Source organism: Pyxicephalus adspersus, chromosome 7 (assembly GCF_032062135.1).
Source record: "Pyxicephalus adspersus chromosome 7, UCB_Pads_2.0, whole genome shotgun sequence".
NCBI classification, from domain to species: Eukaryota; Metazoa; Chordata; class Amphibia; order Anura; family Pyxicephalidae; genus Pyxicephalus; species Pyxicephalus adspersus.
This window is the reverse complement of record NC_092864.1, coordinates 7,487,226-7,504,682: the sequence shown is the minus strand read 5'-3', so window position 1 is coordinate 7,504,682 and position 17,457 is coordinate 7,487,226. Positions and strand designations below refer to the sequence as shown.

The 17,457-nt window shown below is 41.0% G+C and overlaps 2 protein-coding genes across 2 annotated transcripts; both read right to left on the bottom strand.

The window, feature by feature from the left end:
• Window positions 1-4,193: 4,193 nt before the first annotated feature.
• LOC140335018 (E3 ubiquitin-protein ligase TRIM7-like) lies at window positions 4,194-14,190 on the bottom strand. The gene is made up of 2 exons (XM_072417362.1): window positions 10,047-14,190; window positions 4,194-6,357 (listed from the first exon to the last, which is right to left on the bottom strand). The coding sequence occupies exon 2, from the start codon at window positions 6,331-6,333 to the stop codon at window positions 4,852-4,854; it is 1,482 nt and encodes a 493-aa protein (XP_072273463.1). The 5' UTR covers window positions 6,334-6,357; window positions 10,047-14,190; the 3' UTR covers window positions 4,194-4,851.
• A 1,150-nt stretch (window positions 14,191-15,340) lies between these two features.
• Window positions 15,341-16,609, bottom strand: LOC140334716 (tripartite motif-containing protein 16-like). Its single transcript, XM_072416956.1, has one exon. The coding sequence runs from the start codon at window positions 16,607-16,609 to the stop codon at window positions 15,341-15,343; it is 1,269 nt and encodes a 422-aa protein (XP_072273057.1).
• Window positions 16,610-17,457: the final 848 nt, after the last annotated feature.

The following is a 17,457-nucleotide window of genomic DNA, read 5'->3' as shown; positions in this document are numbered from 1 at the left end:
GTCCATCTCTGCTCATTTCCGGCACACCATGCCCAGCTGGAGGTGATTAGAAAGTACATCCTGCAGCCAATGAACAGATTAGTTCCTAGTTGTGATCCTTTTTTTTCTGTGGGTTGCTAGTCCTATTTAAGCCTCTATAGTTTCAGGTTGGGTTGTGAATCCTCAGCATGTTACCTTTGACTTTACCCAGCTGTACTCTGTCTTTCTGGATACCTGGCCTTGGCCTCATCTCAATCCCACTTTTTGTCCTTTGCCTGTCCTGTCGTTAGACTGTCTCAACTTTGATTCTCGCTTCCTGTTTCTCCTGACCTCAGACCATCCCGACCTTGATCCTTGCCAGCTGTTTGCTCTGACCCTGTCCTGTCACTTATACCTTTTACAGAGACTTCATCGTACCCAGTACCTGATCCCAGGGTATCACTACACCCAAGCCATCTCTTCTGCTTGCCTTTGGTGGGGAGTTTATCGGGGCCGGTGACCTGGTGTGGACCAGGCTTCCCATTTTACCATTGCGATGGGGAGGGGCAGAAAAACAAAAAGGAAAATTGCAAAATGCAAAGTAAAAAGTTCCAGATCAACTAAAGCTACGTACACACGTCAAATTTTTCTCGCCCGATAATCGGCATCGGCCAGATGTCGGGCAACAATCTGGCGTGTGTACAGCCCAGGTCGTTCATCATCTGTGGATCCGTCCTGGCGGATCCACGGACACTGAACGATGAGCGATCCTAATGCAAGGGAAGGGGGAGAGCGCGCAGCAGGGTGCCGCTCCGTCGCTCTCCCCCCTCCATAGAGCAGAACGGTGCTGTATGTACAGCACTCGTTCATGCATCTTGCAGGTCTTATCGTTGGAAAGGATCGTGAAAGATCCTTTCCAACGACAAGAATTGCACGTGTGCATGCGGCTTAAGGGTTTCAATTTTTTAAATGATTCCCCCAGTCAATTCCTCCGAACTTTGCTGATAGACGGTCGTATCTCTATACTGGTCTAATTTTCATTCCTATTAAAACAATCAAACAAATACATTTAAAACAAACAAAATTCAAAAATAAATGGTTTAAAAATGTAAATAAACCAAAAACATTATCAAAGCTCTCCAAGACTGGGGAGGATAGACTATAATGTGAGAACATGGATGATCTAGCAACCCTGGAATGCATCTGGTCCAGGATTAAAAATATTTGCCTATTAATAAAAGCAAATGATTTTAAGAAATTCATTTCAGGCTTGCCAGGTCATTCAGGTTCTCCCATGACAGTATATCTTCCCTGAGGGGAGGGGTCTGTGGTGAGTTCTGCACTGAGGGGTCTGTAGTGAGTTCTGAACTGAGGGGTCTGTGGTGAGTTCTGCACTGAGGGGTCTGTGGTGAGTTCTGCACTGAGAAGTCTGTGGTGAGTTCTGCTGATTGCAATAGAAAGCATTTTATCCATCTCCTCTACCCCAGTGATCAGACTGCATAATTGTATTTGTGCAATAATCCACAAAATGAGCGGTCAATTTGTGTAAAATATTTGTGAACATAAGAACTGCAAGAACCAAAACCCATATTTACATAACTGTGTCATCTCTGACCTGGAAGCTCAGTGCAGGAATTTTATTTTTACTGAATGTTAATCTACATTACATTTTTAGCTTGGGCATCCCATTTTCTCTATAATAATGAGATGAAAATGTATTATTTCCTTGTTTTGGTGAAGGTGAGTTGTCTTTAGCCCCTGAAATTTGATGGATATTCCTTTTTGCTACAAGCGTGTTGAAAAAAAAAACTGAAGCATTTTGGTTTTGTGCTCATTTTTGGACTTTTTTATAAAGTAGATGACAAACCTGGATGACAAATCAACCATAATGAATCTGTCCTGGAAATTGTACCCTTATGTAATTCTTAGCATGGATGAAAATACCATTACAATTATTATTGAAAATCTCAATTACAATCAGTTTTGTTAGTAAAATCATATTAAACTTTATTTATACACAAGACATATATACAATATTGAAAACACTCAATATTATATCAACACACAATATTGAAAACAAAGTAGTAGTATATATGGTGGAGGAGTGTTCCATTCCTCAAGATAGCAGTAATGGTTGGAGGAATAAATTATTTAATAACGCTGTCAGCAGAGCCATCGGCTCAGAGGGACAGAGTTGGAGGTGCAGTCCAGTGGTACCCTACCTGCCGCCAGCAGTGATTATTATTATTATTATTATTAATAAACAGGATTTATATAGCGCCAACATATTACGCAGCGCTGTACATTAAATAGGGATTGCAAATGACAGGAGGAGAGTGGGTGAGGAGGAGTTACCATTGAAAGAAACTTGAAAGGAGCGGTCAGACAGATAGGAAGCAAACCAAGAGAGAGCAGTGAGAGCAGTGATAGTTACAGGTCAGGTCACAGTGGAGGATGAAGAGTGGGCAGGGTCACTATAGCCGATGGCATTTAGGGTAGTCAGTGGGCAGGTGGCAGCCAAGGGTACCTCGGGGGCTGGAGATACCATATGATATTTCTCATCCCCAGCTGAAAGCTCCAAACATAGAAGCACCCCATATCCCTGCCTTTACAGCAAATAGTGACATATTGGTTCATACAGAAAATATTAAATCAGTTAACTTCTCCCTACAGAATAATATCTGAAATAGATTATTTAACAGGGCTGTACAATGTATATCTGTCAATCCCTCCTCATTTCATACTAAGAATTGTATGCTGGCAAAGGTTTCTGAACGCCAAGCTTTTCTGGGAATGGCATTGATTATTGGCCTAACGTGGAAATCACAGCTGACACTGTACTGGTCTACAAATCTGAAACATTATGTGTCAAAATATTCCGAAACAATAAGCAGGAGCAGGTATAGGGTGCTAATGGACTTTCTAAAAAAACTTGTCCCAGCACTGCCTGGGTGACACGATGGACCTGATTTATGAAAACACTCCAAGGATGGAGAAGATACACTTAATTAATTAAACTGGGTAATTCAGCAAACCTGGAAAGGTTTTCTTCAAAGTAATTTGCTATTTGCTAGCAATGGTTTTGAATCCTGGACCAGATCCATTTCAGGTTTGTTGGATCACCATGCTTCAAGGATGAAAGTGTATCCTCTCTAGACTTTGAGAGCTTTAATAAATCAGGCCCATTCATATGTCCATTGTGCCATTTAAAGGCAGATCTAGTAACACGTTCCCAGGAAACAAGTAAAGTATGGAGTAAGCTGCACATGTTACATAAAAGAAGGACTTAATGGAAGAGATATCATGTTGGAGCAGACTGGATGCCCAACATACATGGGATGGTACCAACCAAATGTTGTGGATCTGACAAATCCAATATTAAATGTATGGTGTGGAATATAATTTTTAGCATTATGCATTTTTTACAGTTCTTTGTAGCCTGTAGTACAATAAAGCCAAACAGCAAAAGTTTGTGAACAAAAAATGAAAAGGGGGATGGGGGGGTGTCATGCAGCTTCTTACTATAAACCCATGACAAGAGACAAAGAAACCAATTGGCATTGCAAAACATAGTAAATACATCGGTGAGGAGGGAGAAATGTAGATTTCCCAGACCAAATGCTCACCCCTATACAAGGTTCCAAGAAAATTATGGTCCTGGTACAAAAATGTTGGGATTTACTCTTTGCAAATGCCAATGTACAATACATAATACAAGTTACAGAAAAGCCGGCAGCAAGGACTCAAACTTTACATTTTTCTCCCGATACCTACTGTTTATCTGGCCATAATCCCCAAAAACACAGAACAGCTTGATTCTGAACATAATATGAGATTGCATGAAAGCATTTCCTTGCCTTTAAATAGAGTATCCATATGTTCAAGTTTAGAGGAAACATAAGAAGTCATTATTTGTCTTCTTTTAAATCTCTCACCCAACATTTTTCACATTCAATTAGAACAGATGTGAGTCATGAGAAAACGTTTGTTCATGCATATACTATTTATATGTGATAGATGTGTACATGTGTGTAAAGGTAGAGGCATACGTGAAAACATTATTAAATATAAAAATAGAGCCCTAAAAAAGAAATGTTAAATGGTATAAAAAAGAAATGTTCAAATAAAATTCTCGTAGAAAAAAACAAATACACGCTTTGGGGTTAACAGTTTGCAAAATCCCCAACAAGTCATTAGAGGAGACATCATTTAAACAGTGACAAGGGAAGACCATATTTTGGGGTGTGTTTTAATGCATAGACACTTGTCATATGTAAACTATAATAGACAACTTTCTACTTTTTCCTTTTAAAATGCATAGAAAATACAATACGAAATCCCCTCTTTACAAAAATAATATTCATTTATATTGCAATAAATGCCAATGTCAGAGTAGTAAACTAAAAGAGAGCTAAAATATTAAAATTGCTCTCCATAACAAAAAATGCATTTAAAGAATGCAGTAAAAGAGATGTACAATTTTACAATCACAAGAAGGTATTATTTGTGAAATAATGCAAAGCAGACAGATTATTGATCATTTCAAACCTGCAAAATAACTGTAAAATGCTCATTCAATGATGAAAAGCCAGTTGGATTCGAGTTGGATTTTAGGCTGGAATATTTTTGAAAAATAGTGCATAGAAATTGTATCCTGTGCCCATGTGCAGGAAATCAATTAATTTCTATTTGGCAGCAAGATGAACCATACCAGAACCCAGCCATGCTGGATTGGTGGGAGCGGTGAGGTCTACCTGGAGCAGTTTATTATTAGTTAATGCTGGATTGAGTTGGATTTGTTGGTTAGGCAGGTGATTTTTTTTCTTCTGTAATATTAGTTGCCATTTATTGTATGATTTTAATTGTGCAGTCCTTATCTAGATAGAAGGCAGCTTAAAGAGGTTCGGTGAAGTTGGCATTGAAGGTGTGGAGATGTCTAATGGGTTTGCACAACTGGTAGAAGGACAGACGGCCGGCTTCATGTTCCAAAAAGATCCCAAATGACTGCAAAGAGGAATCTGTGGAAATTTTTGTTTCAGTGTTATTGTGCCACGCACTAAGACTGTTGTGTATATTGAGGCTCCATGACCTCACATTGTTACCAATAAGCACCTCACGTTTCGTTGACTTTCTCTCTATATTACTATAGGCAACTCCAATTTTACATGGAGTTCCTTCCACCGCCACCTCCCAGTAGTGATTCCCAGAGGAAAAGCTGCAATCACTTAAAACCTGGTGGGACTGAAACCTTTCTGGACCAGAATCTCTACAGCACCGTTTTCTTCTATAAATGGCGGTTCTTCTACCATCGGCTATAAAGATGTTACAATGAGCTGTCTTTACATCCAATGTGATTTCTGATTTCTTCATCTTGGGAAAAGCATCCCTAAGCATCTGTTTAAGGAGGCTGTCGGCGAATTGTAAGACTTCCTTGTGCAATGTTTGTGATATCAGTTCTTCATCTAACATACATTTCCCTACTTCGCCACGGTCAACATTGAAGATCCCAATCAAATCAGTTCCCAGAACGTTCTTCAGAAAAGTCAATGGATCTCTAATTTCTCGAAGCTTCTCAATTTGATCGATCTTGCTGGCCAGCTCTTCCATCTTCTCATTCACCTTTTTTTCCTTGTCAGCGACTAGGCAGGAAACTTCTTTTTGCTGTTTTGAGACCTCATTTAGGACCCTTTCCTTAAGGGCATTGAGCTCTATTGGGATGTCTTTGATTTGGCCTGTAATTCTTTTTTTGATGTCTTTTTCATGTGTTGTCTGTTCTGTTTGAAGTAGCTTCAGACTATTTAGTTGGTCTTGAGTTTTTTTACTTTCTTTTCTAAGAGTTCTTGCCAGTAGTTGTAGGTTTGTTTTCTCCTCCTCAGCTGAGTTAGTATTTAGAAACACCACCTCGTGCCCTTCGTGGTCTCCAGTGACGTAACATAGCAAACAGATAAATACGTCATCGTCCGTGCAGTAATGATTTAGAATCTGCCGGTGCTCTGTGCACTTTCTGGCCTCCAGGAACGCAGTGGGCTCTATCAGAACATGTTCAGGCGCAGTACTGTGTCTCCCTAAATGTTTACCACAAAGCGAAATATCACAATGTAAACATGACTTCTCTGCAGGTACTGGACCATCACAATACGTACACGGGACAATCTCTTCCTTGCACAGTTTCCTTTTCTTATGGAGCATCAAAGGGCGTTCATCAAATGGTTTCCTACAGTTCGGACAAGAATAAACTCCAGAGGTTCCCTGGGTATCCAGTTCATGAACAATGCACTTCCCGCAGAAGCTATGTCCACATGGCAGTGACACCGGATCCGTATAGGAATCTAGGCAGATGAAGCAGATCAGATCTTCCAGCAACACAGCTGCCATTTCGAGAAGATCAACAAAAATGAACTGAAAACGCAATCAACAGGAAAAGTAAAGTAACCACATACACCGGAAGAAAGATTAGGCAATTGCTATCAAGAAGACAATACAGCATTGTGTACCCAGGTCTTTTCTTTCGAGCTGCCCACACTACTTTATTATGTTAATATTCTTTAAAGCAGAACTCCTGGAAAAATGGAGGCATCCATAAAACATACTTATCTAATGGTGCTAAATGCTACCCCTCATTACTTGGACTTTTTGGTGTTGCACCGCACGGCTCCTGCTGGCAGCTACGGATATATAAGAACTGACATTTTTACTCCCACCCTAGGCCAATCATAGTGCACCTGATATTCTGTAAATAGAATACAGAATACATGGCACTTTGTGCACCCCACTTACTACTTTATAATAAGTATGACTGTGACCATACTCATAACAGGTGCAGTGAGCCCCACCTTAAAAATTGATGCATCTGAGCCTTTCTTTATATTATGTACATCTGTGCCCCCCTGATAGCAGCTGCACCTGGACCTCTCTTCCCATTTTATAACAAGAACACCTGAATCCCACTTTCCGTTTTTTTTACCAAAAACAGCTGTGACCCCCCCTTAAAACATGCACCTGCACCCTATCCTACTGAGCGGATCCTGGACTCTCGTAAGGTGCGTAACTCTCTGCAATATCTCAATAATTGGAAGGGTTTTGGACCAGAGGAGAGATACTGGGTGCCGGCCCACCGCGTACATGCGGAAGAACTTGTGTCGGAGTTTCACCGTGATTACCCAGAGAAACCTGAGGCCCCTCCTGAAGGGGGGGTAGTGTAGGGAACTTACCCGTCCTGTGAGCCCGCGGCGTCCCTGGGGATCCCAGCCACAGAGGGAGACGCCGCTGTAGCAGGCAGCATGGCCGAGGCTGCTGCTCTGCTCGCAGCTTGTCTCTCTCTGCAGGCGGTGGGATCCGTCCTGGCCAAACTACTGTTCAGCCAGGCAGCATCCCTTGCATCTCTTTGGATGTGATCACTGAATATCCTGCTCTCAGCACTCCTTTGCAGGTGCAAAGTAGTGCACGTCCTAGGGGTTCTGTGGGAAGAGGTGCGCGTGCTACAATGCGTCCCTCTTGTACCCCCGGAGGGCGTGGCACTTGGCTGCCTCGCCCCGGTGCGGGACATAGTTTGAATTCAATTGGCCGCAGGGGATTCACTTAGTCTCCTATCAGACGGATTGTTAATGACCATTCTGCCTGCTGCCTGCCCTGACCTCGGATTGTTCTTGACCTGTCTTTGCCTTATCCTCTTGTACTTTACTTGTCTGAACTTAACCCTTGCTGTGCTTTATGACTTTGAATAAAGCCTGATTGAAGGATATCTGGAGTTGGTTGGTTTACACTGAATACAGCTGGGTGCCTTATAGCTGGCAGAAATGTGCACCCCCCACTTAAGCAAAGTGCACATGTGCCATCATTTATAATAATTTTAGCTGTGCCTGCCTTATAACAGTTATATCTAATACAGTTTTTCCAGATTTTTTTTAAGTTTGGTGGGAAAAAAACTGTAAGGCAAGTGGCAGTCCTGTGTTGTGAACCAACTTTACAGTAATAAACCAAAAGAGCCAGGTGGCTACTGAAAAAAGTGTTGGGTGGTGCACCCAGCTAAAAGGGCTGGGGAGATCACTGTATTATCAAGTTAAGTGAAGGTGTACTTTTATAAAGCGGTTGGCGGGGGCACCTGGTCTTATAAAGAGGGGAAAAGCTGCACCAGTTAAAAGGGGTTTATATGAATACTTTAAAATTCAAACATGTAATCCCTCTTACTTAGGGTTTGTCACTTACTGGGATCCTAATGCCATTCACTGGGGGAAAGTCATCAAATACAGATTGTTTGGACAGGTCCTCATACAACAGATGGAGAATCCTTTTCGTTTAAAATCTAGGACAATATAATGTAGTAGATTCTATAATCCTCTAATTTGTGTTTTCCCTATATATGAATCTAAACCATGAGTCTAACCCTCCCCTGAGGAAGCCGTCTGGGCAAATGCATCGGGATCCGAGACAACTCATTTTCCATCTTTCTACAACATGTATTTTGGGTTTATGTTTAACTGAGTACTGGAGTTATACAAACAGCACAAAATTCTATTATCCCACCATCAGCGGGGGGTGTACTGTCTGTTTATCAGTGTCATATTAGTTATTTGTATAGCACCAAGTCTAACATTCCAGTTACACCACATGTATCTTTGTGGACTTTGTTGATTCACTATACTAACCAAGTTACAAATACATGTATGCTAAAAAATATTCTTTACTGTTCTCCTTTCCTTTTGATTTTAGTACATTGTATAGTTTATGGTGATCATTAGTGTACAAAAACTAAGAAATAAAGAATTAAGGGTATAAGAGGGATGACATGGATGCTGAATTACAATAGTAGGGTCCTGGAATAGATTTCCTAAATCCTATTTGCTTTTACTTGGCAAAAATTTTTAATCCTGAAGCAGATCTGTTTTTGTGTTTGCTAGATCACTCAGATTCTCCCATGATTGTCTATCTTCTTCAGAGCTTTAAGAAAACAGGTACATTGCTGTCGAGCAAGAAGTGATCAGCAACAGCTTCTCAGTGGTCTCTCTACAGAAAAGCCCCCTATAGCAGGGGTCCCCAACCCCCGGTCTGCGGCTCACCAATGGGCCGCGGCAGTCTGATTGATGGGCCACAAGAGCACGAAGACTAGCGGTGGTCTGTGGCTCAGAGGGGTTGCACACCGGCCAAAGCCATGGACCATGTCTCCCGTATGGATTGCAGTCTCGGAGACACAACCCGCCAAACAGAGTCAGACCTGCGATGGGAGAGTGGGCCGGTTCTGGCAATATGATGTCACTCAGTTTCTTCCCCTTTGAGTGACACAGGACGCGCGGTCCGGAGGCCATAGATTCAGTGGTCTGCAAGCTGCAAAAGTTTGGGGACCACTGCCCTACAGAGTTAGTGCTTTCCAATCATCAGTGGGTAAGAGCTTTACTGATTGCAGAGTTCTGGCTCTGACTATCTACCTATATGGCTAATATTGGGCCACCTATCCAAATGGACAAAGTAGACTGAAATGCCCTGACTGTGCAATGTACAGGGGAGAAAAGATAACCACAAACACTATCCACATATGCTGCAAGCAAGATTGTGTAACTCATTATTTAGACATTTAATAAATACGCAATGTGTGGCAGGAAATCTACCAACAGTAAAAACAAGTTTCCATGAATGGGTGTGTGTGCAGAACGAGCCGTGTTGTGTTTAGCACATGCAGCACAGTCTGCACAGATGATCTGTATGGAGTAAAGCATGTGCAGTACAGTGTGCATGGAGGAGATAGGTGTTGAGTATAGTGTACAGGAAAATGTGTAGAATGAAAAAGACATTGATCACTGCTTCACTCTGAACATTGTGCTGTACACTCTACGCTTCACAATGCTCCACTGTGTACTTTGCATATATTCCTGCTGCTGGAATCTATATGGAAATATTTCTCCTCCCATTGATACCAATGATAAGGCACCACACACAGCCTGGTATTTCTATAGCGTACTCACTCTTTGTTTAGAAAGTATAGGGATCTCTGATCTAGATCCCTATGGATGGCTTTAATTGGATCCAAATCTACAGAATGATCTCAAATCAGTTGCTATAATGTGCAGCATACAAACACAATATAGCAGACTCACCTCTATATCTTCCCACCAATAGTGATGCAAGATCTGTGCTCCCCATCATTGCTCCGTCACCGGTACTGCCATCTTCTTATGGCATCTGTTGATGATGCAAGCAGGGGCAAAAAAGTGGCTCAGTGGTCAGCACTCATACCTTTTGCAGGATTAGAATCACAGGCTTAACTATGGACCAGGAAACTGCATAGAATTTGTATTTTCTTCCATTGTATAGGTTTTCTTTGGGCACCCAGTTTCCTCCAATTAAAAAAAACATAGTGGTAAGGCAATTGGTTTTCCTCCAACAATCTGGCCATAGACTGTGTTAATTGCATACAGCTATGTAAGGGACATTAGATTGTGATCCTCTCTAAAGAACAGTTAGCGACATAACTTGGGACATTATAAAGCTCTGTTGGTGCTATATAAATATGTTTTTGGGGGTGGGGATAGAATAGTTTTACTTGAAATTAAACCTGTTCTGTTACAAAAAATTGTACCCACAGCTTGGTTCCATTATGTAAATGTCAAGCTCTTTTGCTATGGGTCTATGTGGTCATTGAGGCATTATAAAATGTGTACTCTTCAAAAATATCCATGGTGGGATACAATGAGCAAAAATGTTACCAATGCAATAATTCTTCACAGAGATTATGAGCTTTGCTGATTGGAGAGCCATCACAGCTACCCATATGGGCAAAATGTAGGCACCCTTTCAAATGGTTAAGTTCAAACTTTTTTGATGAAGGGTATGTCACTATACAAAGATGTAAGTGTGGCTAAAATTTGGGGAAAGAGCTTTTCTGCCAAGTTCCATTGCACATTTTCAGCTACATAAAGACATTAACAGGTTTTGCGTGGAGGAACTTGTGTCTCTGCACAGAGCCCTAACCGCAACTCCACTTGGACACATTTGGGATCAATTGGAACACCAACTGCAAGCTTGATATTTTCCTCCAACATCAGTATTGGAGCTTACATCCTATAGACATACTCCTATAAGCCTTCCCAAAAGAGTGGGGCTGCTATAGCCACTATAATGCCTGTAGTGTATTCTTGTATGGAACCATTCTCCAAAACCATGGGCATTATTATGGTATTATTATGAACAAGATGTCAGGTGTCCACAATCATCTAGCTATAAGTATTTTTGTGCTAATTGAGGATTTTTATTTTGGAACCCTCATATATATAGACAGCATGCAGGGGTTTGATAAAAGTAGCATTGAAGGTGTGAAGGTGTCTAATGGGGTCACAAAGTTGGTAGAAGGACAAACGCCTGGCCTCAAATTCCAGGAATATCCCGAATGACATTACATCAGAATCTGTGGGAATTTTAGTTGGAAAATCGTTGTGCCACACTCTAAGTTTATTATCCACACTGAGACTCCATGATCTCCTATTGCGACCAATGCGTGAGCTAAATTGTCTTGTCTTTCTCTTTATATCGTTATAAGCAACCCCAATGCTACATTGTGTTCCCACCACCTTACCTCCAAAAAATGATTCCCTGATGAGAAGTCACACTTAATTAAAACATGGTGTGATCTGAATCTCTCTGGACCACAAACTCTGTTCTAACAATTCCTACTATACCAGGCATTCCTGGGATTGTTTGATATAATAATGTTACAGTGAGCTGTCCTTATATCCAGGGTGATCTCTGATTTCTTCATCTTAGGAAACTCATCTTGTAGCATCTGTTTAATTTGACGATCAGCAAATTGTAAGAGTTTATTGTGCAGCATCTGTGTGATTGGTGTTTCATCCACCATCTTATTGTTTACTTTTATATGTTCAACTTGGAAAATCCCTTTTGCCAGTACTTTCTGGAGAAAAGTCAATGGATCTTTTATATCATATAAGTCTTCAATAAGACTTTTTTTTGGACATCTCTTGAACCTGCTCCTCCTTTTATAGTCAGAGACTAAGCCTAAAGTCTGTGCTTTGACCTCATCTACGACTAAATATTGAAGAGCCTCAAGTTCTTTCTTGACAATTTGGATTTGGCCATTGAGTCTCCTAATGACGGCCTCTTCTGCATCCTTAAGTCCTGAGTTCTGAAGATTCTTGATTTCAGTCTCATTTTTTGTCTTTGCTTGTTCAGTTATTTTATAAATAGATGTAGATTTTTTTTCTCAATTTTAAGAAGCATCACCTCATGATTCTGGTGGTCTTTACCTTACCTAATTTCACCTAAAATTTTTCATCTTGTATGCAGTAATAGCTGAGGACCTGCCTATGTAATGGGCACTTTATAGTCATTGGAGATGCAATGGGCTCAGTAAGCAAATGTTCAGGTTCTGTACTGTGCCTGCTCAAATGTTCATCACAAAGTGAGGCACTACAATGCAGACATGTCTTCTTTGCTGGTACAGAATGATTGCAGTACGTACTACAGTCACCACCGCAGACACCCGCTTCTTCTTATGGATCATCATCCTGGGCTTTCCTGTGTATCCAGCTCACACGCAATAGTTAAGTTAAAAAAAGACATAAATCCATGAAGTTCAACCACTGAGGAAATAAACATATCCCAGATTAAAACCCTATAAGACTTATTTGGTCCGAGGGAAGGCAAAAAACCCCTGGTACAATTTGCTCCAACAGGGGAAAAAAATTAATTCCTGATTCCATGAGGCAATCAGATGTTCCCTGGATCAGCAGTCTTTGTTATCTTTACTTTAAAGCCATAATCCTCAGTTATATTCTGTGCTTCTAGAAATCATCCAGCTTTTTCTTAAAGCAATCTATAGAACTTGCTAAAACTACTTCCTGAGGGAGCCGATTTCACATTTTCACAGACCTTACAGTAAAGAATCCCTTCCTTATCCGAAGCTTAAACTTCTTTTCCTCCAGATGCAAGAAGTGCCCTCTTGTTCTTGTAATGATCTCAAAGTGAATAATGGGGAAGAGAGTTCTCTACATGGACCATTTATATATTATACAGGGTGATCATATCCCCCCTTATACATCTCTTCTCAAGGGAGAATAGATTCAGTTCAGCTAATCTCTCCTCATAGCGGAGCTCCTCCATTCCTTTTATTAGTTTAGTTGCCCTTCTCTGCACTCTCTCCAATTCCACAATGTCCTTTTTGTGAACTGGTGCCCACAACTGGACTACATATTCCGGATGTGGTGTGACCAATGCTTTGTACAGGGGCAGGATAACGTACAGTATAAAGAATGGAGCCATGCAGAATACAGAACATACAACACCGTGTGCTGGAGAGGGGTAGCGTGGAGCAGAGGATACGCAGCAATCCTAAGACAAGGTGCTCAAAGCTGAACCCTTACCAAAAAAAAACTGTAACCAGGCAAGTCGGTATTTGCAGAAGGCAATAACCCTTCTGCAATAAAATAATTTCACCTGGCCGATCACAACTGTCCCTAATCAGTCAAAGGTCCTGCCAATTTTTTTCTACAGGAGCAGAATGAAGAAAGTGGGGGAGGGTTTGCAGTTAGGTTGTCTTTAACTGAAAGAAGGGGTCACTGATGGAGTGCATCTCTGAGGGTTCTGTCACTGAAAAGATATGCACTTACTGGAGGAAGGGGAATCACACACTGGAGGAGGGGGTATGCCACTAAAGCTCTGACACTCAGGGGGTCTCAGCTGTGCTTTGTGCGAAAAGGGGTACAGAGTCTTGGTTGGGGGGTTTATGTCCAAATTCCACATCAGGGCCCACAGATCTGTAGCTCTACCCCTGAGAGGTAAGCTCACAAAAAAAAGAACTTGGCGGTCTGACTGTTAGCTGAATACAAAATAAATACAGAAAGCACAGAAGGAAAAATATTATTTTTCTTATATCATAACTACTAAAAGGTCAAAATGTGAAAATGCTTCTCCTTTCTTACTCCCACACCCAAAATATCAGAGAACGAAACATTATACTTTTGCAGGTAAAACTGTAACTAGTTTCACAATCCTTTAACAGACAGGTGCGCCCGATCAGTTTCGTTTCTTATTTTTGTCGTGCTTTAGATTTGTGCCTGAGGGCGGTTGGCTTCCTTCAAAACAAATTTCTGATTATTGCCAATCCCTAGAGAGTAGAGACAGAAAAAGCAGAATCACAAGAAGGTGTACATGTGAAGAAATTAATATTCAGAATTATATAAAATGATATGAAAATGAATTCAGTAATAAAATGCCCACTGTAACTGTGAACACACAACTGTGTATTGATGTAACCATGTAACCATCAGATTTAAAAACAAATTTGGAACTTAAAAGCTTAAACTTTTAAAGAGCCTTTTATAAGATTTGTACCACCTTGTCAGGGAAATTGAGCAACAGAGCAGCCAATGTTTATTCTATTAAAGGGAGGGAGGAAACATTTTTCGTCTCCATATATCTCAACAGAGTGCACCTAAACAATATATGTATATCTACGTGTCCTCATTCTGCCAAATAATTTCATAATCATATACAGACATACAAGTATACCCATATATATTTCGTTCTGTGTTTGTTCCAAACCTGTTTAATCTATATCATTCCTTCAGTGCATATTGTTAAACTGCAACCCCATTTATTGAATAATCCAACCTCTCTGAATCTACTCCTTCTATTAGTATAAATCACACTCCATGAATTCACCTAATTCAACCTCATTAATTGTGAAACAAAAACATACTAAAAATTGTCCATAGCCTTATTCTGCGCATACACACATTAACATACATTTTTATGTATTTATTCAATTTTCAACACATCTACATAACCATTCCAGTTTCAATTCAATCTTAACTACATGTCCATATATTGCCATACAAATTTCCTAAAACACTATTCATTAGTTCATAACTATTCATATTATCTAATATCTGGTCAACTATCAATTTCCAGTGTCAATTTATGTGTTAATTCAAATTATAGTTCATTATTATCATTATTGGTAAATTATTATTCATAGTATTTTCCCCCCTTTGATGAGAGTCCTTTTTCCCATAAATCTCAAAGTATCCCCAACAAACCATGACTACATTGAAAGCAGAGTCCTCTAATAGTGCAGAGCATTTCAGGAGAGGAGAGTTATAGAAGAAGGAGCATAAAAGACTTCTTCTGTAAGTCATGCAAACCAGCCACCATCAAGCCTCTGTCCTGCACATGAGCCAGCAGGGAAGCCCCGTTCATATCTAGGAGTTGTCCATATGTTGGATGTCCTTAACTCAGGGACTACCTGTAGAAGTTTATCATACTAGAAATATTGCAGGCACATGTGACAGACAACCAGACAGGAAAAAAAAAATTAATTCATGCAGTTATTGCAAAATCCTCCAGATCCTCAATACCTCCATATGTTCTGTAGCATTTACTTTCTGATGCTTATACCGCAACCTTTATTCAGATAAAAAGCAGCGTGCAGAGGTTCGGTGAAGATGGTGGTGAAGGTATGAAGGTGTCTGATAGGATCACACAGCTGGTAGAAGGATAGTCGGCCAGCCTCATACTCCAGGAAGATCCCAAAGGACCGTACAGAGGAATCCATGGGAATTTCTCTTTGAACGCAGTTATGGCAGGCGCTAAGAACATTGTCTACACAAAGACTCCAGGACTTTCTGTTAAAACCAATGAGTGACTTTGAAGATGAAGTCTTTCTGTCCATACTCCGACAGGCAACCCCAACGATACAGCTATTGATCCCAATAACATCCACCTCCCAATAGTGATTCCCTGATGAAAAGCTATGCTTGCTTAAAACATGGCGGGATCTAAAACTTTCCTTGTTGCTTTCTCTCCTCTGACGTTTCAAGCTGTAAGAGGCGCTTCTGAGATCAGACGTTACGGCAATGTTATAATGAGCCGTTTTGTTATCTAAGGTTAATCTACATTTCTTCATCTTTGGAATGTCATCTTTCAGCATGCGATCGATCAACCCATCAGCAAACTGTAGGAATTTCTTGTGCAGCTTCTGTGAGACCGAAGTTGCGTCAAATTTAACCCCACTTTTTGTATTGCACTGCCTGGAGAAGTTACCGGTGAGATTGCTATCTTTTTCGCTCCTCAGAAAAGTCAGCGGATCTTCCATAGCGCACAGCTCAGTAATGCGTTCCATCCCCCTGGACAGTTCACTTTTGTGTGCCTTCAGCTTCCTAATTTGATTAGACGCTGAGAGTGAAACCATCTTCTTCTGTTGGGAGATGACACTCAGGACTTTAGCTTGTTGACGGCTCAGCTCTCGTTTGAGGTTCTCTATCTGAGCCATGACTTCATGTTCTATTTCATCTGCTTTCTGTTTCTCATTCTGCTCATTAGCCTGAAGCGTATAGATTTGTTTTTCAGCTTCCTGTAAGTCCATTTTAAAGGGTTCCATTAAACGTCTTAGCTTTCTTTTCTTCTGTTCTGCAAATTCATGCAAAAGTATCACTTGATGTCCTTTGTGGTCTCCAGCCACACAGCAAGATGTACAGATACAGGAACCCTCCTCTGTGCAGTAATATTTCAGGATCTCCTTGTGTGTGGAGCATTTTCTATCATCCAAGGACAATGTTGGCTCTATGAGAGTATGTCCTGGCAAACTTGGATGTTTAATCAAGTGGGTAGCACAAAATTGGGAATCACATTGCACACAAGTCTTCATGGCGGCGAGATCGCAGTAGGTGCAGCATATGTCATCCCAGGGGCATAGTATGGTCTCTTGCTTTATCAAAGGACGAACTTGACAAAAATTGGAACACTCCGGACAGTAATAAAGATTCCGCTTATCCTGTACATCCAGCACACGTTCCATACACAGTCTGCAAAAATGGTGTCCACATGGCAGTGACACACGATCCATACAAACATGGTGGCACATGGAACAGATCTTCTTCTCTATCTGGTCTGTGGAATCCATTACAGAAAGATGACAGTGAATACCTTTCCCAAACAACTCAGTACAGAAAGTGAGATGGGTTGGTCTTAGAGGAAGCAACCTGTAATCACTTGTGTAATGTGAAATGGCACTCCCAGCCCTTCCGTTAACACTCTGACTGCCGCATAAAAGCAGCAGAATCCAACAGAGGTGCCAAGCAGAGCATTTTAGGAAAGAAGTAGATAGGAGAAAGCAAAGGGATCTCCATCAACCTGGAGGATTTATGGCAAGGAGAGTTATACAGCATAAAGTGAATCACAAATATTACAGGAGAGATAGGTAGGGAGACAAATTAATGGAAAGTTATAGGGAAAAAGAGAAGAGTCAGTTGGTTGTGCAGAGTATTGCAGGAGAAGAGAGACAGAGGAAGGAGCAGAGTCCTCCATCAGAGTGTTTCAGGAGAGGAGAGTTATAGAGGAAGGAGCAGAGTCCTCCAGCAGAGAATTTCAGGAGAGGAGAGTTATAGAGAAAGGAGCAGAGTCCTCCGCCAGAGCAGAGTATTTCAGGAGAGGAGAGTTATAGAGGAAGGAGCAGAGTCCTCCAGCAGAGTATTTCAGGAGAGGAGAGTTATAGAG

Excerpts from the sequence above, each read along its gene's own strand:
- LOC140334716 (XM_072416956.1), bottom strand. The coding sequence starts at position 16,609 with ATGAAGACTTGTGTGCAATGTGATTCCCAATTTTGTGCTACCCACTTG.
- LOC140335018 (XM_072417362.1), bottom strand. The coding sequence starts at position 6,333 with ATGGCAGCTGTGTTGCTGGAAGATCTGATCTGCTTCATCTGCCTAGAT.